This window comes from Rhizophagus irregularis, chromosome 21 (genome assembly GCF_026210795.1).
Source record: "Rhizophagus irregularis chromosome 21, complete sequence".
NCBI classification, from domain to species: domain Eukaryota; kingdom Fungi; phylum Glomeromycota; class Glomeromycetes; order Glomerales; family Glomeraceae; genus Rhizophagus; species Rhizophagus irregularis.
Genome location: NC_089449.1, coordinates 1,223,078 through 1,245,455, shown reverse-complemented (window position 1 = coordinate 1,245,455; position 22,378 = coordinate 1,223,078). Strand labels below are relative to the sequence as shown.

Sequence of the window (22,378 nt, the reverse complement as noted above, 5' to 3'; positions counted from 1 at the left end):
AATCACATGATCGATATTTGTTATTGGATGGATTATAAGGTCATAGTGTCATACTATATCCTTCACTATCCTCTGCTCCTCTAAACAACTCTTTTAAGCAAACGAGTAAAAAAAAATATCAACGCAGGATAACTTTGGATTGAGTATGCAACTTCCATACGATGTCACTAACAAGTAAGATTTCTTTTCATATTTCTCTTTCTTTGTGGAAATAACTTTGAATTTAGAAACTATGAACCTTTGGGATATATTTATCTGAAAAAATTATTTCAACTAATATTGTTAATTGTCATTTTGGTAAGCTGAACTTAGTGTTGAGCAATTGAGCAGTTTTGAACAGTTTTGAACAAACGATTTTGACAAGTTTTGGACATATTTTGAACATATTTTGAATATTACTTCTTACAGTATGTCTAAAACCAACAATTTAATTTAGTAGTATATTTTCCAAAACATTTACATTAGTAATTAAATTATTACACTTAGATGCATGTTAATTTGTGAAATAAAATCTACCATAATGAATTAATAAAATATCTAATATGATTCTATGGACGATCATATAAATAATTGTGTAACATTGATCACGATTTTTGAACTTTCCTCATGCCTTAATATGATGCAATGATGTTTAAACTATAATATTTTTAAATGTTTCACAAACCATAACCGTGGTTTGTACGACAGAGCAATTATTTATTCGAGGAGTAGTTTTTTCCAAACATGAGGAAAAATGCGAATCTTTATTAATTATTTTTTAGAATATAAATGCAAGACACAGAGATATATCCTCATTAAGGAGCAATATTACCACCTTCCGCATTATTCAATGATTGTTGATTGCCAGTAGCGACTTCATAAGATGGTGGTTGGATAGACGAAGTCTCCGTATTTGCTCGGCCCTTTTTATATCTCTTGTAGATGTAACGGTTTTTTGGGCCCCAAACAAATATAATGAGTGTCTTCTTAATGATACTGTGGAAATGGAAACTTGGCCCGATGTGAACCTTTCAAAAGAAATGTTGGTTTCTCGACCCGAAATCATAGAGCGTCTTAAAAAGATTCTACAGCCTCATAAAGACCAACCATATTATCATGTTATCAGCGGAGAACACGGAACCGGAAAAACTACATTAATTGCATCAAAGGAGGTTGGGTTATACATTGATGTTCCTTCCAATTTAAATGAATTAGGTGAAGCTTTTAGAAAAGCAATTAATTGTGCATTTGAGAAGCACATTTTCTTTACAGGACTACAGGACAGCTGATGCAAAAATTTAAGCCGAATGGTAATTTTTCATACTGATTTATTGTTGAGATCAGCCATTTTGAAGTCATTTTGATTCTTATTTTCTTTTTGTAGATTCTGAATCTAAGATTTCTAAATGGGAAATTGCTGTGAGATTCCTCAATCATGCTAGTGTAGTATATAAAGCAAAGCACAACTGTTTGGTCCATACAAATCTGAAAATCCTGGATATTCTCCAGGATGATGTAAAGCACAATGCCGATGACAGGAAATATACCACTGTGTTTGTCAGCAGCTATTAAAAAACTGATATGGCCTACCTTTACATTCTTTTCATCATCCTAATATTTAATTTTATATAATTTATAATTAATACATTCTTTTTTCTCTCTCTGAAATCGGTGATCTCAGTGAAAAGGAGTTGATGGAATATCTTAATAAGTGTAAAATTGACGAAACAGAAGCAAAAAAATTGTATGAATTAGTTGGCGGGCGAATTATGGATTTGACATCCGTTGCAAATAAATTTCTTAAGGGACGAGGAATTAACGGATAAAAAATCAAATTCTATTATTGATTGGGCGAAGGGTGAGAATGTGATCGTCAATGCTGCATGAGTCCTTCGAAGGTATGTTTAGTTTTGATAATTTGAATCTAACGAATTTATACAACTTTGCTTCTTACAAACTCTATTTTTCTGCAGACATCAAAAAAAAATTTTAATGAAAGTCGAGGATAAAATGAGAGCTGCGAAGCTTCTTAAAAACTATCAGCACTATGAAGTAGGAAAGATTGTTATAGATGCTTTGCTTAAGTCAAAAGAGCTTAGACGTACGATTTTTCGATAAACCTGAAGTAGCAAATGAAATCTTGGAAGCCGGGTGAGGAATAATCGGATGAGAGGGAATGTTTTTTCTTATCATCTAGAAGAAAACGTTGTTACTTTTCAATCCCGTTCAGTAGAAGTTTATGTTCAAGAATATTCAATTAATGAAGGTTCACTCTTAGAATAATTTGTTATTAGAATTTACATAGAAGCACATGTAATAATAATAATAATATATGTAATACTAGATAATTAATGTTATAAATTTGCACAATAATGCTTTTATTGCGATCAAAGAAACTTTATTATTTTTCATAAAACTTTTTCAGATACCGTCTATTAATAGTGAAGTCACAGAGCCACTGCGCCAAGCATCAAGAATTCGGATGCCATTGCCGCATCGGTGACCCATGGAATAACAAGTATGAATTTACCCATTTACCCGCTAAAAACTTTTATGTAATTAACCTATATCACAATAAATGGTTGATAGTTATTTTATATAGATTGTTATAAAACATTATTTGTATAATTATTTGCGTTACATTATCAGTTATTTACTATTTCAAAAAAAAATTCATTTATTTGAAGTTATACTTTTCTTCGGGAAATCGTCATAGGCGTCCTGTCAAGCAATCGTTATCTGGCAAATCAGACAATCAGTCTGTCATTGGTCCCAGATCTAAAAAATTATGCCGCGCAGAGTATTTCTTTTAAACTAATGAATAATTGAATTATTTAACTACTAGATTATTGGACTATTGGACTTTGTCCAGCCTAAATTCAAATCTTATTGATTATTAAATTTATGACCAATTCCAATCTTTAAATATTTTCATTTTTTTTATACAATTATTAGTAATTTGTAATAACCATATGTAAATTGAAGAATTATAAAACTATTTAATTGGATAACTATTTAAAGAGATATTTGACTATAAGAACTAACTCGATTAGACTTGGACTGGAATATCTACTTCCAATTGGACCAAGAATTGGACCTTGTTCGATTTACTCGTAAGTTAAGGGTCTATCTACATCCGATCATTTACTTAATATTATTGCTAAAATTAAAATCAGATTTCGTTCGTAATTACTGTATCACAAAATTTTTGATTCGTTCTTATATACTAAAAAACAATCATATGAGTATGTATATCCTTTACTAACTTCTAAATTTAAAAAAATTTATCCGGTAGGGTATAATTAAATCCGAGAATTTTCAACAATAAAATCATATCAGTATTGTTTTTGTAAATTACAACAAAGAATATTAGTTCGTATACTGTTCGTACACTGTTCGTACACTAATTAATTTTTTATTCATAATCTTTTTTCATTTTGTAGTACCGTTTACCCAACCTATCTTTAATATTAATTTCTAATGCATTTTATTATTAAAGAACATAGTAATTCTATGTTTCGAAATAATAAAAATACCACCTAAATTAAGCTAGAGTGATTTCGGCTTATCAAAGATTTTCCTTTTCGAAGGATTGAACTTTCACAATGATGTAATCAACAAACAAATAGTACGTATTAGAAATTTATTAGATAATGATTATTAAAATTGGATGATGAAATTTCACAATTTATAAAACGTATGAAAAAAAAAATCAAATGTAATACCTGCTTATCGATAATATTAAATTATAGTGTAAAAAAAATGAATCCCGGCAATCAATAATATTCTAAATTTATATGAGTTATAAAAAATTCTAACTAAAGGAATTAAAAATTTTGTTATGCCGAAAAATCAACTGTTTTGTCCGTTGCATTTGCGTTGAATCATTTTAATAATCACTCCTGCATATTTCGAAAAGTACATTATAAACTCTAATATTGATAACAATGATCGTACCAATAATAATTGATTTCTATCATGTTGTGTTGAATTACGATTAATTTGTTTATGAAAATCGCGATCAACTATTTTTGTTTGAATATTGCATCTTTTAATGGAATTTTTATATATATCATATCGTTTTGAAACCGTTTGAAATGTTTGAGGAAGATCTTATCTATAAAAGTCAAACTTTTTAGGAAAATTTATAAAAAGGATAGATTTGTTTTTATTTGAAAATTTGTTCTTTGGGGCTGTTACTTTTAAAAATAAGTTATTTGATATTTTTATGGTTCTGAGAACCATATAAATATTCATTCTTTATTTGTATATTATTTGGAGAGCTCTGTGAGCTAATACTTTATATATTTTTTTTGGTCCCATTTGCGATGAAGCTTCAAAAAATTTCTTTTAATATCATTAATCCTACAAAGTGTAATAAGTGTATTAATAATATTAAATGAAATCTAAAATATTCTTCACAGTTTTACTACTTTACATAGTAGATTTTGTTAATTGTGCAATACACGATGAAGATTCAATAAATTCGCGTTCTGAAGCTGATTCTAAATTAACAATTGTTACAAGTTTAATTTTGTCACAAATTGATCTTATAACATGTTTATATATTCTCGTTAGAACTTATTTTCAATGGAAAAAGAATAATAAAGATTCCTTATCAAAGCATCTTAGATTTCCCTTCTATATTGCAATAGTTGGTAAATAATTTCATATCACTTATATCTGTTACAATTTGTTATTAATAATATAATTATCTTATTTAATTTATTTCCTTTCGCAGAAATAGTCACATCCATTTTTCAAACTATTAATTTGGTAAGTCAGTCTTTTAACAAGTTATTCTTATTATTTAATTTATATAGTGGTATTCAATCTTTTTAAAATTTTATTTAGAGTCATGCATCTGTAGGTGATGCTCCATTGTGCAATCCGATTGGTTTTATCTCAATATTCTTATTATCTTTTTTGATGAGTTTTGTAACTTTCATATCATTTATAAATTGGTATAAAGTTAAGAGAGATATCGAATTTAATTCCGGTCGATACGATTATATAATATTCTTAATTTCAACTGGATTTTCTATATTTTATACTTCACTAGGAGTGAATAAATATGGCAAATTACAATATTGGTATGAATTTTTTCTCCTACAAGTATGATCATTAGGAATATTGCGAAGACCAGGAGGAGTTGCATATTCCTAATTAACTGAACATGTAATCGTTTTTATAATATTACAATTTCTAACTAAAAAAAAAAAAATTTTATTTTTTTTAAGGTGCGGGGCTCAATCAGACCAAAACCAAAAAAAAAATAAGTCAGTTCTTTACATCATTTTAGTCATTATAATAATTCATGCGTTATCATTATTGACCTTTTACGTAGACACTCGTATGCATTTAAGAAAATTTAAAATCAATCAATTATCTTTCAATGGACAAAATTTACCAACTGGGGATAATAAATCGTATGAAAGAATGATTGCAAAGAAAGTAAATTCATATACATTGGTCTATATTTTTCAGTTGACCCTTTTAATGCTTTATATCATTATTTCAATTGGTACATCTGAAAATACGGCAGTCAGTTTAATTCGTATTCTTGGAATTACTATCGGTGGTTTATTATTAACAGTTCAATATATTACAAATGAAGGCTGGAAAGATAATCCAATTCCAACTCATCCTTCAGAAAAAGATCTATCACAACGTAGTCAACGTAGTTCACAAATAACTGCGTCGTCAATACGAGATTCAGACAGTCAAGTTCGATTGCCTTTCACTAGAATTCAAGTTGAAATTGTTCAACAAACAACGACACAACAAGATGATGATTGGGCCATTTAATATACGTATATTGTATACGTGATATTTTTTTTTATACGGGGGAAACAGTGAACATTTAATAATCTTTTAATAATTGAAAAATAAACATTGTTCAAAGTTAAAAGGTTTTTTTTAAAAAAAAAATTATTCCTACTATGCTCAAAAATTAATTATAATAATAACTTTTATTGAGCATAACTGAAAATAAAATTGAAATAAAATAAATGTAAATTTAATCATATAGAAGTTTTTTTTTTTTTCAAAAATGTTGTAAAAAATATATACTACGACTGCATGCATCTACAAAATACATATAAACTGTATTTAGTCATAATAATCAATATCAATATTTAAAAAATTCAGCAGAGTCAAGGGGAGACTATTAAATGAAAAGTTATTTTGAAAGAATATATATATAGTATTATATATTTATATTATAGAATCAAATTCCTGATTGTACTTTTGGCACTCATTTCGATAAAAAGGAAATGATTTTCTAACTAAATTGACAAGATTGCTATATCATCAGTGGGTTGATGGAATTGATAGTTTCGTAATTATTGTAGTAAATAGTTTTTTTACGATATTTAAAATCTTTAACAATAAAGAAATTTTACAAATATTAAATATATTTCGGAAAATATAGCGAGGTAATAATGATACAAAGATTTCAAGCAAATTATGTTACAATATAATGCTGAAATTGAATTTTTCTATTTTATACACAGTATAAGTACATGTTGAAGTGAAACCACAGATTCACAGAATATTTCAGGGACGAATCTACTTCCTGCATGTTCAATTAATTAAAGGATTTAACGAAATTATCATTGAGAAACAAAGTTCAATTGAAAATTTTTATTATCAATTGGAAGCAGTCGTCAATTTATATATTTTTTTGACGTCTAATTATCTTAGTATAATTAAATATTTTTAGATAATTTTTATGGGAGGTCAGTACTGATTCAATTTCTTTTATGGAAAATTAAGTCTGGTAAAGAATTAGCTAGCTACATTATAAAATCCATTCCCATTCCTATTCACTTATTTCATTTGTGTTTAAAGAAAGATACCCGAAGAACTAGAATATCTATCCATGAGAGTATGAGACGCTGTTCACTTCAGTAAACTGCTTATAGTGTATAAACAAAAGGTAAAAGGACACTAGAATTTTTTTTTCTTGCTTCGAACATATAAGAAGGCGATTCGTTTGTGGCGCAGTTTGATTCAGAAAGGAAAAATAGGTAGGGTATTTATAAAAAATATCGTATAGATCCGCATAATTATTTTAAATTAGCCATTCCGGGAATAAATCATCAGGAGCATTGGCATAAAATTTACATCCCTTGTACGATTTGCTTATTTGTTAGTTGACCTCCTTTTTTCAAGAGAAAAAAATTGCGCTAAAAACTGATGTTACTAATGGAGTAATGGTATATCTACCGTTTATTATCTAGATTGGCTAATATCCCCTATTGGAATAAAGAATCTACCATTTATTCATCATGTATCGGGTCTGTAAAAACAGTAGATGATAAATCACCCATGCTGGATTACGTACTGCTAATTCCTATAACTTTATCCCAAAAACGGAATAATAAGTGATTAGTCTATCACGTAATTTGAATGCACTAACACCAGTAGGATAATAAAAATTTACCGATCTGTAAATCATAGATTCGTTTCATTTTAACGAAAGGGATAAATCAGGAGACCGATTAATTATTGATTTATGAAAAGCTGAGAACCATTCGAGCGATTTGCGGTTCCCCGTCATTATACAATGGCGTAATAAAGTCACATGCCCAGACCATAAATAAATAAAATTTTTTGGGAGGAAAGCTAAGCATTATTTCCTTAATCTCAAAAAATACTACTCCTCACGTGATACCGCCTCTCTATGCAATAAATCTGTACTGCGATTATGCCGATACCAAGAAGAATTCGCAATCTATTCCTTCGTCCAGTAATAATTCTCCCAACCAGGGTTCGTCATCAGGTATAATATCCACCCCATTTGATTCGGATTTTCTCTATTATCTGATGAGTACGTTACAAGATAACTTAAGGTAAAACTTCATTAGCCACTGGAATCTTTCTGCTGATAAACCGTTAATAAATTGTTCTTTAGCCAACTCACTATCGGGACTTACGCCTAAACATATAATGTAAGCTTTAAACATTCTGAAATACTCCTGTAGGCGGAGGAGCTGATTTGGCTTCACCTCAAGCTCACCAACTTGCTGTCTCAACAATTCAAGCTCTGATAACATGTTTGATAATATATTTCATATAACGATAAGACGCGATTTATTTAGTTATGTATAGAAAAAATCGATCATCAGGATAAGATTTATTAATACAGTAAGTAAACTACATTCGGCTCGTAGCCAGATACATAAAATTATTTACAGGTCCACACACTACACATAATTTTCTTGTTTGTCTATAAACACACTATTCAATATTACTCTATGATCCGGTTTCATATGTTATGGTTGTGTTGCTGAGTTTCGCTCCATAATCGATATTCCATAATTTATTAATGATCGTTAAAAATAAATTACAAGATTTGGGATACATGTTCCTTTTGAAATTTTCACTTGAAAAACAATCTTTCATTAAAATAAATAAATGCAAGAAAAATTTAATCTCATTATTATAGAACGTTGCAATAAAAAGTATAGGAAGAAGCACAGCCGGTGTTGAAGCGTACCATCTGAGCGACACGGAGTCATTTACAGACAGACTCCCAAATATATGGTAATAACGTCTCTGCTTATACAGATGAATAACACGGAGTTTTTTCCCGACCTTCAACTTAATACCTAGCGGACGCTTGCGCAGGGATTGTGTTTTAAAAACGTCCGCAGAATACAAGCGAATAACACGGAGTTTTTTCCGCTCGAGTAAGCCGGCTGCGCTTTGAAGAAACATTTTATTTTGCAAAAAAGAAACTGGAGCTATTTATCATATTTATTACTGATCGGCGATCACAAATTTTGATGCAACATAATTTTTCCAATCATGTGTCGTCGTGATAACGCGTTTTTTCGCGTTTTATGAACTATTACATTACGGTTATTGTTTAGGAATTTAGCGTTATTATTTTTTGCTTCACTATTAAAAATGAATGATCAGAAAATCAACTTCTTACTTAATCATTCAGAACCTTCTCCATTAAACTTTTTTATAAGGTTTAAATTTCGCAGCAAGAAAGCTGCCAACCATGATTATGAAAAACGATTGAACCAAGCGATTCAACATGATCCTAGTTCGAAGAAACTTCTAGATTTAAAAGGAAGGTTGGATATGGGCGGATATAAAAATGACTGGACACGTTATGAAGATTGGAGAGATAATAGAAAAGCAAATGTACGTTTTTTATATAAGGGGAGGTTGGATCGACTGTGTGCAAGGTTTGAGTTTTCATTTTGTACAAGTTTATCTTGCTTTCCAAGTAACTGATTGTACAAAACGATTTTATATGTATATACTGACAAAAATTGAAATTTTAGAGCAAAATAAAGAAAAAGAAGCGTCAAGCCCATATCGAATTTCATTCTCGGTTAGATAACGATCTTAACGGTAAAAGCTTCTTACTTGTATCAAGATATATTCAAATTATAATTAATCATGAGTTCTCTCTAATATTTGTGCAGATGGTTATTATGAAAGATCAGGAGACGAATCTGGACAGGGTAGTGAAGTTGATGATAACCTATCTCGAGAGGTAACTATATTTATGCTGCATGATTTTAAAATTACAATGTAATCTTTTTCTAATTATTTCTTTAGGAGACACAAGTATCCTACCCAACGATCCATGAACGAACCAACGAACAAGCCAATAATTATAATGTCCAGTATGTTTTTGCAAACATAATGGCTTTTCCGGCTTTAAAAGAATATTGCGAAATATTAAAACAATTAGAGGACCATCATCTTGAAGAAGAGTCTCAGCGTGTCAGACACCTTTTCAAATTACTTTCTTGGTCAGTTGTGGACAGTAAATTGTTCCCGGCACAGAATCCTATATGCTATCCAGACCTATGGAAACCGACTGCAAATTTTGGTATTATAATTGCAGCTTTAAAAGATACCCGACATCAAAAACTGCAAGATGCTGTTCCAGTATTAAATAGAATCATAAGAGAAGGTAAAATAGGAATAGTGCGGTCAGGTATTATAAGTACGATACAACGTTGGTTGGGTTTAGAGCCTGCTGATTTCGTTATTGATGCACCAACAGCTTTGTCCGCATTGACATCAATCCTACTATTCGTACCTTCACCAGTTCGCCCTGGTGCTGATCCCTCCGAAAATCATTTTAAATCTCAGTTATGGACAAAAATATTATCGGATGCATTTTCTCTTAATGTTGATCCTTTTGATTCTACATGGGAACTCCATCATCAAATTCCTGGTGATAGTGGAAAGGGATCAGCCAGGTCAGATTTTGCATGTGTTGCTATTTCTCTTATCACAAAGGAGCAGTACCCTTTTTTTATCTTGGAGTTTGAAGTTGGTGGTGTGCAGGTCCATAAAGATTATGCTGTTGTTATTGCTGAAGCGTCTCATGCCCTAAACCGCATACTTTCGACGCATATGTTTTCAGAATCGGAAATATCCTTGATCCGAGTGCATGTTGCTTTAGTAAATAATGCTCATATACGTCTTGGAATATTAAGACCTCTCTACAGCCAGGAATATAATACCACCTTATATATTTATGATCAAGATGTCAAGAGCTTTGACCTGCAATCAAACTGCATTGGAACTAATATCGAGAACGTATTCAAATTAATAGTTTACCTGAGGCAGGTTGTTTGTAAGGATGGCCTGTATCTGAGAAATCTTCTTGGCGAAAGGATTTCCGAAAAAAAACGAAAATTTAATTTTGGATTGCCAAGGCTTCCATCGGAGGCAGAAAAATCCAGATTACCGAAGGTTAATTTCACTCCAAAAGCCAAAAGAGTTAGATATGAGGTGTATAGTACTTATGCTGAAGAATTACGTGAGTCATCTCCTTCACCCAATTATTGTGATAACCTTTCAATGTTACTTGAAGAAAGCTGTCCAAGAAACGTAAATCAACAAGTGATTGATGAAATTGACTCGTCAATAACTGGTTCTTCGTCAATGAAGATTAGTAATTTATTGAATTAATTAATGGATATCACTTTGTCTCAAAACTATTAGAGTTTGGTCATGTGCTTTTTATCTTTATACAGTTTACATATTTTAACGCATTTTAATAAACTAATAAATTTTTAACATACATCTTTTTTTATTTCATGTTAAAAAATACAAATATGATATGGACAAATTCTTATCAATAATTTGGGATCTATTGCAAAGTGAAAAATGTTAAAAAAGCGAATGAAATGTATGATGCTATCAAAGAGGGAGGGAGTACGCGGACACACACAGATTTTATAAAAAGTTTCGATTTTAACAAAGTTCCAAACAGAATTTCACTGAGATGAAAAAATTTCAAGTCTATAGCATAAATTCCGGAGATTAGAAACTTTAGCAACTGAGGTAAATAAGCAATGCAATATTCTGATTCACACTTACCGCTAACTTGAACCGATACTTTATAAGTTTATAATATGTCACATTTGATTCTTGATGGTGAGCAAAATTTTTTGTCCACTCAACCTAAGCACTTACTGATAAAGTTAATAAGATCTGTGACTAGCTCTTTAAATACCGAGTACTTCCAAGTTTAATTGACTTTTTTAAGGAGTCATTTTGAACAAAGTGTAAACGTAAGGAACTGAGCAATTTTAGCATAGAAACCGTTTGTTGTACTAGTACAGTACTCGTTATGCTTTTTATAGATTAAGTAATTTCATCTGACCTATATATGTATTGTTTGGGGTCCTATTTTAAGCTTGTTTTTTATATCATTTTATTTATTTTATCACCAAATTATAAATTTCAGAATCATATAAATTCATCATAATCACGTTTGCGAGATTCGTATAATAAATAGTAGAATAAATTAATCATGCTCAAATGTTTTCGCGTCGCGTGATTTTGATTTTAGCAAACGTTCTATAATTGTTATCAAAGTACATAGCATGAAAGTTTCATAGACTTTCAAAGAGTGATGATATGATGGCATAATAATGCAGAAGACAAATTTGCGAAAGATAGTCGCTAATAATGTGACTGTTGGGATATTTCGGTTCTCTTACAAGAATTACCGTACTTATTATTTAGCTTGGTCATAATTTATAATTTCAGTGTCTTGACTTTTTATAAATTCCAAGGTAAATTGATGGTATTTAGTGATTTAGAGATTTGGCTCAACTACATATGTAGTACGTTTCTGATTTGAATGTTACCTTACCTGTTTTCTATGGTTCTTGTCTTCTTGAACTGTTTTGATATTTTACATATCCAACGAGTTATAATTGTTTGTCAAATAAATAACACTTTATGATGTTTAATCGGATAAGATTCTTGATTAATGATATGATAAAAAAAATAAATAAATATGGGTGTAATATTTGTACCTATTACCAAAGTTTCAAATCACCACTATATAACAATAAGTATCTTACTTGAATCTTAAAATAAGAGGTTTGTTATTTGCGGTTTTTAATCTTAATGCATTATTCAAATTGGTATTTTTAGCTCGGCAGTATCACTTTATTACTTTTTGATTTCCGACCAGACACAATTTACTAGGAACAACTATCGAATCACGTGAGCGGACGAGAAACCCGTGATCACAATTGGGGATTGTTCTTATTACTCTATTTTGGCAAATATAATGAATTACTATACATTTTTTTTATTTTTTTTTATTGTTTTTAGGTAAATATTACATCTATTAAATTGATTAACGGGACGTATTTTATTCCTAATAAAAGTCTATAGATCATGCAGGCTGAAACCAGTAATGTGAAAAATAAGGGTTATTTGTTTATAGTAATGACTAATGGGTCCGGTAACAAATATTTGGTTACAAAATATATTAAATGAGTATATTTATCAAATCGAGAAATTCTTTATTAAGCTAAAATTATTGAAACAATGAACTACTTTGGCGCTTTGGTTATACGTTTTTTGGTGTACTACAATGAAAGAGATCCAATTCTCGCTTATAATGAAAACAAATATATATAGGAAAGTCGAATGAAATAAAGTGGGCTGTTTCAAACCAAATCATTTTTTTTTAGAAAAAATTTTACAAAATGCAGCTTATATTAAATATTATAAGAACTTTGCAATTTGCGTGTGGTTTAGTATGTTTAGTTATAGGTATAGTATTGAAATTGCATTTAATTTGAATCTAATATTTAATAATTTACGTCGTACCTTTTTTCTTGTAGACACAATATATTTAGTAGAAGCATTAAATAGAATATCACATATAGAAATGGATTCTTCTCCAGTGTAAATAAAATTTCTTTTACGTTTTCCTAATCTAATGAAAATATTGATCATATAATTTAAATTTATTCTTTAGTCTTATATTTTATGTTTGTGCAGATGTTTATTGTATGTCAATAAATGGTAATATATAGTAATTTGAATTTTTAAGTATTTCACAATAATGATAATAATAATCTTGAAATTTAGGACATTATATTATCACTATTGAATATAATTGGAATAGAGCGTCTAGAAAACTGGGATATATTATTTATTGGTAAGTTTTTTTTTTACCATAAATTAAAATAATTATAAATTTAAATTGATACTATTTAAGATTTTAACAAAAAATGTATATATATGCATATATATGCTGCATAAGGATTGAAATAGGCTTTTGGATACCTTATAGTAAGAAAAAAATTATTATACAAATTTAATATTATCCGTTTATTTTTCTTATATTATTATTTAACAAAATTTATTTATTTTGTAGTTACCATGAAATTTTTGATACCTATCTTTTATTATGATTATATATTTTATTTTATGACGATTATTTTTGGTTGCATAAACTTATTTTTATCAATCATTTGTGTTATATTAATCCCTCGCTTGAATCGTAAATTAGCTTCTGAAATTATTAATGTCCCTTTAAGGCGCAATAATGCTGTGAATAATGCCGGAATTGAAACAGTCGAAACAAACAACGCTGGAACTGAAATAAACAATGCTGGAGCTGAATGGAATGCGTAGGGGAGCGATTCATAATATTAAAAATTTAATTAATTGTAATACCTGTTAATTATTCTTTTGATAAATTTTTTATTTTCAAACATTAAAAGAATAATTTAAGATATTTATATGATTCTACTAGAGTTTTAATAATTAATAAACGTAATGATTCGCTTAGAATTAGAAGGCAAATGATCTAGGTATCCGAATTTTTGTCAATTTTTTGTCCACGAAAAGTGACACAGATACTATGATTGTGTCTTTATTTTGTTATTATATATAAAAAACAAAGTATTGTGAATCGTTGATCTACCGAAAATCGGAAATCCAGGAAAACCGCGACTTTTATTGGTAAATGTTTCACAAACAATGGAAATCGAAATTTTGAATCGCGAATTTAAAGTTGTAGATCTGTGAAATTCGTCAATTTACACGGGATCTACGAGACAAAAAAACTCCGAAATATTTCAATAATATATTTATCCGTTTGTAAATAATTTATATTCAAAGGAAAAGGCACTCTTAGATAATGTAAGTTCTTGCACATATTTTAAATGTTTATGTTTTCTTGTTCTTGAAGGAAATTGAAAAATATTTTAAATTTGATTTAATAGTGTTAATCAATATTCCTACATTAAAAATTGCTTATTTTAGAAAATTCAAAATCAAAATTTTTTAAGGGATTGAAAGATTGTCGTTTAAGATTTACAAATGTTAATCAATGAATTTCTTGACTGACAGATTTTCAAATATATCAAATGTTTGTTATATTCCGTATTCTGCAATTAATGAAATGATAGTATATCTTGAATTGATTCCTTTTTTATTAATTCGTTGACTTCTTATAGTACAGTACAAAGTTTTTAAGAAATTCTGTTTCTTATTCTGATAATCTTTTTGAAAATGTTTTCAATTTCAAGTGAATGCTTGTAGAAATTAATGATATAATCTAAATGGATTTTGTTTAGTTAAGTAGAAGTAGTAAAGTTTTTTTTTAATTCTGAAGATTGAACCTGGTAAATGATGCAAAGGATATTTTTTTTTTTTTACAGGAATGAGTCTAATATTCTAGATACCGTTTAATTCACATGAGAGATTTGACATAAGTATAGAAGTAGAATATAATTATTTTTCAAATCTTTTAGATATTCAATTTATTCGAAGGGGAAATTATTGTTGTATGAGTGATGATTAATATATTATATATGGAAGTAATGCGTAAAAAAAATGAGTTTCTAGTAATAAAAATTACAATTGCAATCACAGAAATGACAAGAAGTTATTCTACTATACATCAGACTAAAATGAAAAAAAAACTAAATATCTAAATAATCCCCTTCCCCATCCCCAATTTGTTTATTCGTCTTAAACAAACAAACAAACAACAAATAAATAAATAAATAAATAAATGAATGTTCGTAATCTATATATAAAATTTAGTTTGAAAAAATGAATGAATATACATCTATTTCTAGTATCCTTAATGTTCCTAAAAATTTCAAAACTCAATCATTTCATGACCATATTGCTGCATATGACCCTTTTAAATCAAGTTGTAATGGACCACCTCCGGTAAATAATTTGGTGCCCGAATCATCATATGAAAGAGCATAAACCGCATTCTGTATAGAATAACCAGCAAAATGGTTCATATAAACTGAATCACGATTCTAATAGGGTTAAAGATTGATTTCAATCAATTTTTTTTCGTTTCAAAGGAAAAAAAATTACAATTTTAATAAAATTAAATGCATACCAGCCAACCGACACCGGTTTCCTTATAATCAAGTACTAAAGATTTGTCAGAGTTAGATTCTGGAGGAAAACATAAATATTGTTGTGCACGTAAATCATAAAAGGATATTCTTCCATAACCTCCACCGGTTGTTATCATATGATTATTAAAACTAAGAGATCTTACACCTTCAAATTAAGTACAATTAAAATTAGTACACATAATAAAATAAAACATATATAAATATAAAGATGAAAAAAAATATTTACCACATCCTTCATCGACCGAACTAATCTCATGAACTATTGATGAAGTTCGTGGATCAACAACCGATATATGTTCTTGAGATCCCACAGCAAATAAATTTGCTTTCGAATTCATTGTCAGGCATACATTCTCATTTGTATGTGTTAACGGGATTTTGGTAATCTAGAATATGAGTAAAATACTGTAAAATTAACACGTTATTTCGTTTGAAACATAATTATTGTAATTTATTATTATTTACCCCATTAAGGTATGATGCATCCCACAATCGTACATAACCTTCAGTAGAAAGAGTCATGATTTGCTAAAAATTTTGATCGTAAAAAAACAAATAAGGTTATATATTTTTTCATAACTAAATATAAGTCATAATAAATTAAAAAAAAAAAACGCTAAGTGTACCTCAGTTTTAGGATTAAATTGTAAGTCTCGCACTTTACCACCTAATTCAGATCGGGAAAGTAAAGGTTGATGTACATTGATGTATTTGTTTGGCAATAAAGGCATCTCTGAAATAATCTTCGATTCGATAGACCAAAGCCGGATTGTACCATCACGTGATCCTATAAAGGAGGACATTAATTTGTAGTTTGAGCAATTTATGACATTTAAAAATTATATGTTTACATACCTGATACCAAATGATAATCGTCTAGCCACGCGACTGAAAAAACAAGATCACTATGGCCTGAAAATACGGCAACAGGTTCAAATGATGGTAATTCGTAAACTGTCACTTGGACAGGTTTCCCTGCTCCTACAGCCAAAAGCGTCTTAGAAGGGTTCACTGCGATGCTACGTATTCCTGAACAGTTTCGAATTTCTTGTGTTGAGTCTAAATTTTGCTCACAAACTAATGGAATTTCGAATCTTTTATTTGTTTGAACGTTAAGGATTAACAACTATTTTAAATATATTAAAAAAGAATCAGTAACCGGAAATAAACACTATTCCATATTTAATAATTTGTACCTTATTGCATTTTGTTCCTACAACCACTTCGTTATATGATATCCAATGTGATGAAAAAACTTTATCATGATTTTCCATGTCAATCTCAATTTCTTTCATCAACTGTGGTATTTTACCGGACTTAAAGCTAGAATTGTTCACAGGATACCTAATGAAAGTGCACAGTAAACGGTATATCAAATTAATATAAGTCTTATAGAAATATTACTAGCATATAAATACTATATTCTGTGTTTCACAAATATTATCAGGCATATACAGTATTGAGTATCCTAAACTATGAAAAAAAGTATAACCTAATAATACGTGACATTTGTACAAATATACAAATATTTAATATTTCCCACCTTGATTTTGGTATCCCTAGCTCTCTTCTGTACAAATATTCAGATATATTTTCATTATATTCTTCAGGATAACTATATAATCATATAAATTGTTAAAGAGACTAGTATACAAAATTATCGACAACAATCGTCGAATAAAGTAAATTCTGACCTCCAAGGTTTCGTTTCTGGTTGTTTAGAAAAGAACGACAACTTAAGTATTGCCATCTTGCTGTTTCGAACGTTTCTAAGAAATGCTCCTAAAGAGATCTCCACGATTAATTATAAATAAATAGCGTTTAATATGAATCTAGGATGACAAATCTATTATGTATAATGCTTATATTTATTCTAATGAAGAAAATTATTTATTGTCTGGAAAAGGAGTAATCCAGAACCACGGTGAATCGGTAATTTAGATTGGGAAGATTGAAAATAAAATTAAGTCGGAGAAGTTAATGGTAATAATTAAATAAAAAAAGTCTATAAAGCTGTTTATTTGATATGTAAAAAAAGGCAAAGAAAAGGAAAGAAAAAAGGAATGTGATATTGTTTATGGAGAAAACAAGTAAAAAAGCTCTCGCATACAATTATCCGTACAACGGATATTATTATAATATAATATTAAAGAAATTTTTTTTTTTTTTCGATTGAAATTGGAAACTAAATATGCTATAATCCTTACACAAACAAATTTAGAAATTTATTGTAGCCAAAACCCGACTTGAAGCGAAATGCAAAGATCCAGACTTGCATGAATACAATGCAGACAATCAAAAGGACAGTTTCACCACTTTTTGTTATTTTAATGGACCAATTGAATTTTTTCATTCTTCCATTTTCAACCAAATTTAAAATTTAGCGTTGATAAGTGTAGCAATCTAAATAGATTCTGTTATTCTAATTATACTTTTTCGGATGAAACCGTTTGATAATCACCCAGCAGGATAGATGCTGTGTCTTTTAAGGCTTATAATTTAATTCAATTTCAGTTAATGCTGAATTACGCAAAATTTAATGGTATTATCAGTTATGGTAAATATTATCATCATATATATACTATATAATTGTATTAGTTAAAAATCTATAAATATCTATGAAAATTGACTTTTCCTTTAATATTATAAAATAATAATAATAAGCATAAATTAAATATAATATAAAGTATAATAAAAGTTAGAATTTATTTATTCATCGCATTGCCTCTAGGCAAAATTACATAAAATTAATATTAAAATCGATGTGAAAAATAGATTTTTTACAACAGAAAATTCAAAGTTCCAAGTAATATGAGTAACAAAAGGGTATTAGGACAAATTATTATATATTAAGTACTTATAATATATTTTGTCCTAAATTATATATTTTGGCTATATAAAAAAGGTCTTTAGAAAAAATATATAATGTTACAAATTCAAATTAATTGGAATATTTCACTATTTAGCAAATAAATTTTTTTTTTAGTTATACTAGAAGATAACAAATAATGAAGCAATGTTAACTATTGGCTATTTGGCCAGTTTGGCTGGCCAAACTGGCCAAAAAAATTTCAAATGTTCAATTCAGCTTTAATAAATATTAATTTGGCCAAATTTGGCCAGAATTGGCTATTAACCATTTAGTCATTTTGGTTAGTTAAACTGGCCAAAAAATCCTTAATTGTGATTAAATATTAACACTATAATAAAATACTTTATATACATTAATTTTTATTAATAGTCTTTTTATTTTCTAATTTACCAATTATAAAAAATATATCAGAAATCATTTGATTTCATCCAATTAGTAGTCTTAATCTTCACAGTTTTATCTTTATTTAATTCTAATTGGTTAAAAAATATATAGTAACTAATAATATATTATATATATAATAAAAATAAAATTATACAATTATTTTTATATTTAATATTCAATTAAAATAGTTTTTTTTTAATTTATACTTTTCTTTAAACTTTACAAAATAAAAAAAAAATTAATTAAATTGGATTATTAAATACTAAGATAATTGCAAAAAACTTTTTAATAAATTAAATTAAAAAACTAACCAAAAGAAAAATTAACTATAAGTAGAATTTTTTTTTTTTTATAACAACATTTAGAACTTTATTAGATAATAAGAGATCAATACATGTGAGACATACAGAGTGATACAAGAAATCTAATTTATTAAGAACTGAACCACCTATTAATTCATGATAAAACAACCATGTGTACTATTAGAGAAAATTTCAGACTGGTGGAGTAAATTCAATATGTAATTATCCTTTCTTAAAGGGAATCTCCTTCTCCAGATTTATATCCAAATCTCCTAAGACTTATATTGTAAATAGAATTATATAATTTTAAGCTAAACTATTACTAGTATTATTAACATTAATTTTTATCAGTAATTTTACTTTTTATTAGAATTATTAGTAATATTTAATAAATTATATATAATTATATTATAACATTTGATTGTAAAATTTATTGGATGATTTCTAGTATATTGTAATAAATTATTAACTATATAAATAGTAAATTTTTTAATTATAAAAATTATTGTAATTATTATGTCAATATTTTTAATTTTTTTAATTATAAAAAAATAAATAAAAATCATTTTTTAATTTTAAAAGATAAAATAATAGAATCTGAATAATATATAAATATATTAAATTTAAAGTTACTTAGTAATAAAATTTACTTTTATGTAAAATTTTTATTTGCTTATTTTAGTATAAAATTTTTAATTAATTAAATAATAATTTTATAGCCAAATTGGATTTTTTAATTACTCAGATATGAAAATATATAATAAAATAAAGATCTATATTATAAATTTAAAAAAATATTTTATTATTAAATATTTTGTATAGTAATTTTCATTTTAAATTTTATAATTTTTGTATAAATATATAAACAAAAATTTTTTTTACTTAAAACTTTTTTTTTATAAAATATAGAAATATTTTATTAAAATTTTTCAATAAAATTTTTTATCAAATTTAATGTATTATTTTTAATATGAAATTATTATATTATACATATTTATTTTGTTAAATAAAGACTGAATATATTTATTTTAAAATATAATTTTACTTTGGTTATATAAAATTACTCTTTATACTTAAGTAAAGTATTCAACAAGTTGAATTTAATATAAATATAATATATACCAATATTCAAATTTTTTATTACTTTGTTTTTTAATTTAAAGTATAATTTCACCACTTTAATTAAATAAAATTAATTTTTTTATTAATTAAAAATTATTTAGTAAGGTTAAAACTACTTGTATATTAATTTTTATAAGTGTAAATATAATACTTATAGAGAAATATATACTTTTTATCCCTTAAACAGTAAAACATTGCAGGCAAATTTGCTTGCAATTTTACTGAAAATTCAGTTCTCATCTAATTTTATAAAAAATGAAGTTATTCTAATAAAATTTTTTTTCGCAAAGAGCTTAAATCGACAATAATTATAATTTATAATTACATATTATAAGATTGAAGATTAACCATTGGTCAAAAGTTGTATTTTTTAAATAACAAAAAATTTTGAAAAATTTTGCATTTAACTTTAACGATCTCATTGAAATTTGATTGCAGCTATATTAAAGCTTAATAGAATATGTAGAAAATTATCTATGAAGAACAACTTTTGTTATAATAATTTTTAATGTTTAGAAGTGGCATTTTGACTTTACATAGAACTCTAAAAAAAGAATTATTTTTGTGAACTTGTAAAAAATGCATAAAATTAAATTTTATCATCTCTATTTGTTCATTAAAGTGTGAAGTTTTATAATAAAAATAAAAAAATATATTAAAATGCTTTGTAATAAAGCGAGAAAAGAAAATTAATTTATTATATAAAAATTCTGATCTATATGAAATGTGATTAATAGCGTAAAATAGATTTGGCGATATTATCGGATATTTTAAAGAAATTTAGCTAAAATTACAGTATTTTCGGCTAAAATTACAGCATATCCAACAGGTGGATAACAGGTTTTTGAGAAGACGATAGATGATTATTATTATAACTTTATACTATCTTGCCAAAAATAATAATTTTGTAACTAAAGTAAATTTGTTAAGCTTTACAATTATTGTTATATGTAAAGAAATACTTCATTGAAATTTTTTAACAAAAATTTTAATAAATAACAAATTTACTACTTAATGCATCAAATCGGCCCATATGTTATTTTTTTGAGGTTAATTTGTAACTAATTTTGGTAATTAGCGGTTATTAACCACATATCAAACCCATACAATTGATGCTAAAAATGTAGATCAATATAGCTGCGAAATTATAGTATAATCCAAATTATATTAACAAACTTTATATTTGAATATAAATTTATTATAAAAAATTGCAGGTAAATTTACCAGTGTTACTCACGTCTGCTATCCGTTGATGAACAAAAGATATTTGTCATATTATCTTTGTTCTTAACAAAATATTAATATATATGCTTAGTTTTAGATTTATATTCCTACTTAATTTTCAAACTGCGATAGCTCTTGTCACGATATTTTATCCATAATTCTACTTCCAAAATATGATGATTCTCATTACGTAAGTTTATATTTATTTCATTTTATCATTTATTATAAAATTAAAATAATAATTAAAACTTAGGCGAACCATAAATATATTCAAAATAACTTTTAATAATCGTAAATTGATATAGATCTAAGTATTTTATCATTCATAATATACTTAATCAATAACTTTCTTATTTATAAATAAATGATAAACTGTATTACTTAATTTGTATTACTTAATTTACCAATAACTTTACAGAAACTTCAAGTTTTAAAGCAATATCATTTTGATATTATTTTAATATTGATTCAATATCGATTTAATATTGATATGATATCAAAATAAAATATTATTATTTTAATATTAAAATGATATCAAAATAGTATTAAAATGATATTAAAATGATAATAGAAATGACATCAAAACAACATATTTAAAGTTTAACTTAAAGATGACATTTTGATATTATTTTAATTATCATTTCAATATCATTTTAATATTAATTTAATATTGAAATAATATTGAAATAATATTAAAATAATACTGTTAAGATAAATTTAACGATATAAATTCTACATTGATTAAAAATATTAAGTTTTTATAAAAAATTGATAAACTGTATTACTTATTATGTTACTTTTAA

The 22,378-nt window shown here is 27.0% G+C and overlaps 8 protein-coding genes across 8 annotated transcripts; 6 read left to right on the top strand and 2 right to left on the bottom strand.

The window, feature by feature from the left end:
- Positions 1 to 983: 983 nt before the first annotated feature.
- Positions 984 to 1,551, top strand: OCT59_013722 (uncharacterized protein; the record flags this gene model as incomplete). The annotated part of the gene is made up of 3 exons (XM_066141696.1): positions 984 to 1,194; positions 1,260 to 1,289; positions 1,364 to 1,551. 3 exons carry the CDS (start codon positions 984 to 986, stop codon positions 1,549 to 1,551), a joined length of 429 nt encoding a protein of 142 aa, XP_066001807.1.
- Positions 1,552 to 2,050: 499 nt separating this feature from the next.
- OCT59_013721 (uncharacterized protein) lies at positions 2,051 to 3,285 on the top strand (the record flags this gene model as incomplete). Its single annotated transcript, XM_066141695.1, has 5 exons — positions 2,051 to 2,130; positions 2,405 to 2,497; positions 2,667 to 2,779; positions 3,033 to 3,092; positions 3,275 to 3,285. 5 exons carry the CDS (start codon positions 2,051 to 2,053, stop codon positions 3,283 to 3,285), a joined length of 357 nt encoding a protein of 118 aa, XP_066001806.1.
- Positions 3,286 to 4,378: 1,093 nt separating this feature from the next.
- OCT59_013720 (uncharacterized protein) lies at positions 4,379 to 5,354 on the top strand (the record flags this gene model as incomplete). Its single annotated transcript, XM_066141693.1, has 5 exons — positions 4,379 to 4,637; positions 4,721 to 4,755; positions 4,834 to 5,072; positions 5,220 to 5,258; positions 5,327 to 5,354. The coding sequence occupies 5 exons, from the start codon at positions 4,379 to 4,381 to the stop codon at positions 5,352 to 5,354; spliced, it is 600 nt and encodes a 199-aa protein (XP_066001805.1).
- On the top strand, positions 5,335 to 5,787 carry OCT59_013719 (uncharacterized protein; the record flags this gene model as incomplete). Its single annotated transcript, XM_066141692.1, has 1 exon — positions 5,335 to 5,787. The coding sequence occupies one exon, from the start codon at positions 5,335 to 5,337 to the stop codon at positions 5,785 to 5,787; it is 453 nt and encodes a 150-aa protein (XP_066001804.1).
- A 1,901-nt stretch (positions 5,788 to 7,688) lies between these two features.
- OCT59_013718 (uncharacterized protein) lies at positions 7,689 to 8,039 on the bottom strand (the record flags this gene model as incomplete). The annotated part of the gene is made up of 2 exons (XM_066141691.1): positions 7,689 to 7,799; positions 7,920 to 8,039. The coding sequence occupies 2 exons, from the start codon at positions 8,037 to 8,039 to the stop codon at positions 7,689 to 7,691; spliced, it is 231 nt and encodes a 76-aa protein (XP_066001803.1).
- A 772-nt stretch (positions 8,040 to 8,811) lies between these two features.
- OCT59_013717 (uncharacterized protein) lies at positions 8,812 to 11,063 on the top strand. Its single transcript, XM_066141690.1, has 4 exons — positions 8,812 to 9,141; positions 9,285 to 9,354; positions 9,429 to 9,499; positions 9,565 to 11,063. The coding sequence occupies exons 1-4, from the start codon at positions 8,896 to 8,898 to the stop codon at positions 10,933 to 10,935; spliced, it is 1,758 nt and encodes a 585-aa protein (XP_066001802.1). The 5' UTR covers positions 8,812 to 8,895; the 3' UTR covers positions 10,936 to 11,063.
- Positions 11,064 to 12,935: 1,872 nt separating this feature from the next.
- On the top strand, positions 12,936 to 14,082 carry OCT59_013716 (uncharacterized protein). Its single transcript, XM_066141689.1, has 6 exons — positions 12,936 to 13,044; positions 13,116 to 13,179; positions 13,253 to 13,299; positions 13,366 to 13,435; positions 13,541 to 13,569; positions 13,655 to 14,082. The coding sequence occupies exons 1-6, from the start codon at positions 12,978 to 12,980 to the stop codon at positions 13,912 to 13,914; spliced, it is 537 nt and encodes a 178-aa protein (XP_066001801.1). The 5' UTR covers positions 12,936 to 12,977; the 3' UTR covers positions 13,915 to 14,082.
- A 1,325-nt stretch (positions 14,083 to 15,407) lies between these two features.
- OCT59_013715 (uncharacterized protein) lies at positions 15,408 to 17,421 on the bottom strand (the record flags this gene model as incomplete). Its single annotated transcript, XM_025314636.2, has 9 exons — positions 15,408 to 15,563; positions 15,650 to 15,816; positions 15,898 to 16,057; positions 16,137 to 16,199; positions 16,298 to 16,458; positions 16,527 to 16,797; positions 16,868 to 17,015; positions 17,215 to 17,286; positions 17,366 to 17,421. 9 exons carry the CDS (start codon positions 17,419 to 17,421, stop codon positions 15,408 to 15,410), a joined length of 1,254 nt encoding a protein of 417 aa, XP_025184620.1.
- Positions 17,422 to 22,378: the final 4,957 nt, after the last annotated feature.

Bases quoted from the DNA above. Each gene is read 5' to 3' on its own strand.
- OCT59_013716 (XM_066141689.1), top strand. From the start codon at position 12,978: ATGCAGCTTATATTAAATATTATAAGAACTTTGCAATTTGCGTGTGGT. The intron at 13,045-13,115 runs GTATAGTATTGA...TTTTTCTTGTAG, and splicing joins TTTAGTATGTTTAGTTATAG to ACACAATATATTTAGTAGAA. The intron at 13,300-13,365 runs GTAATATATAGT...CTTGAAATTTAG, and splicing joins TTATTGTATGTCAATAAATG to GACATTATATTATCACTATT.
- OCT59_013717 (XM_066141690.1), top strand. From the start codon at position 8,896: ATGAATGATCAGAAAATCAACTTCTTACTTAATCATTCAGAACCTTCT. The intron at 9,355-9,428 runs GTAAAAGCTTCT...ATATTTGTGCAG, and splicing joins GTTAGATAACGATCTTAACG to ATGGTTATTATGAAAGATCA. The intron at 9,500-9,564 runs GTAACTATATTT...TTATTTCTTTAG, and splicing joins ATGATAACCTATCTCGAGAG to GAGACACAAGTATCCTACCC.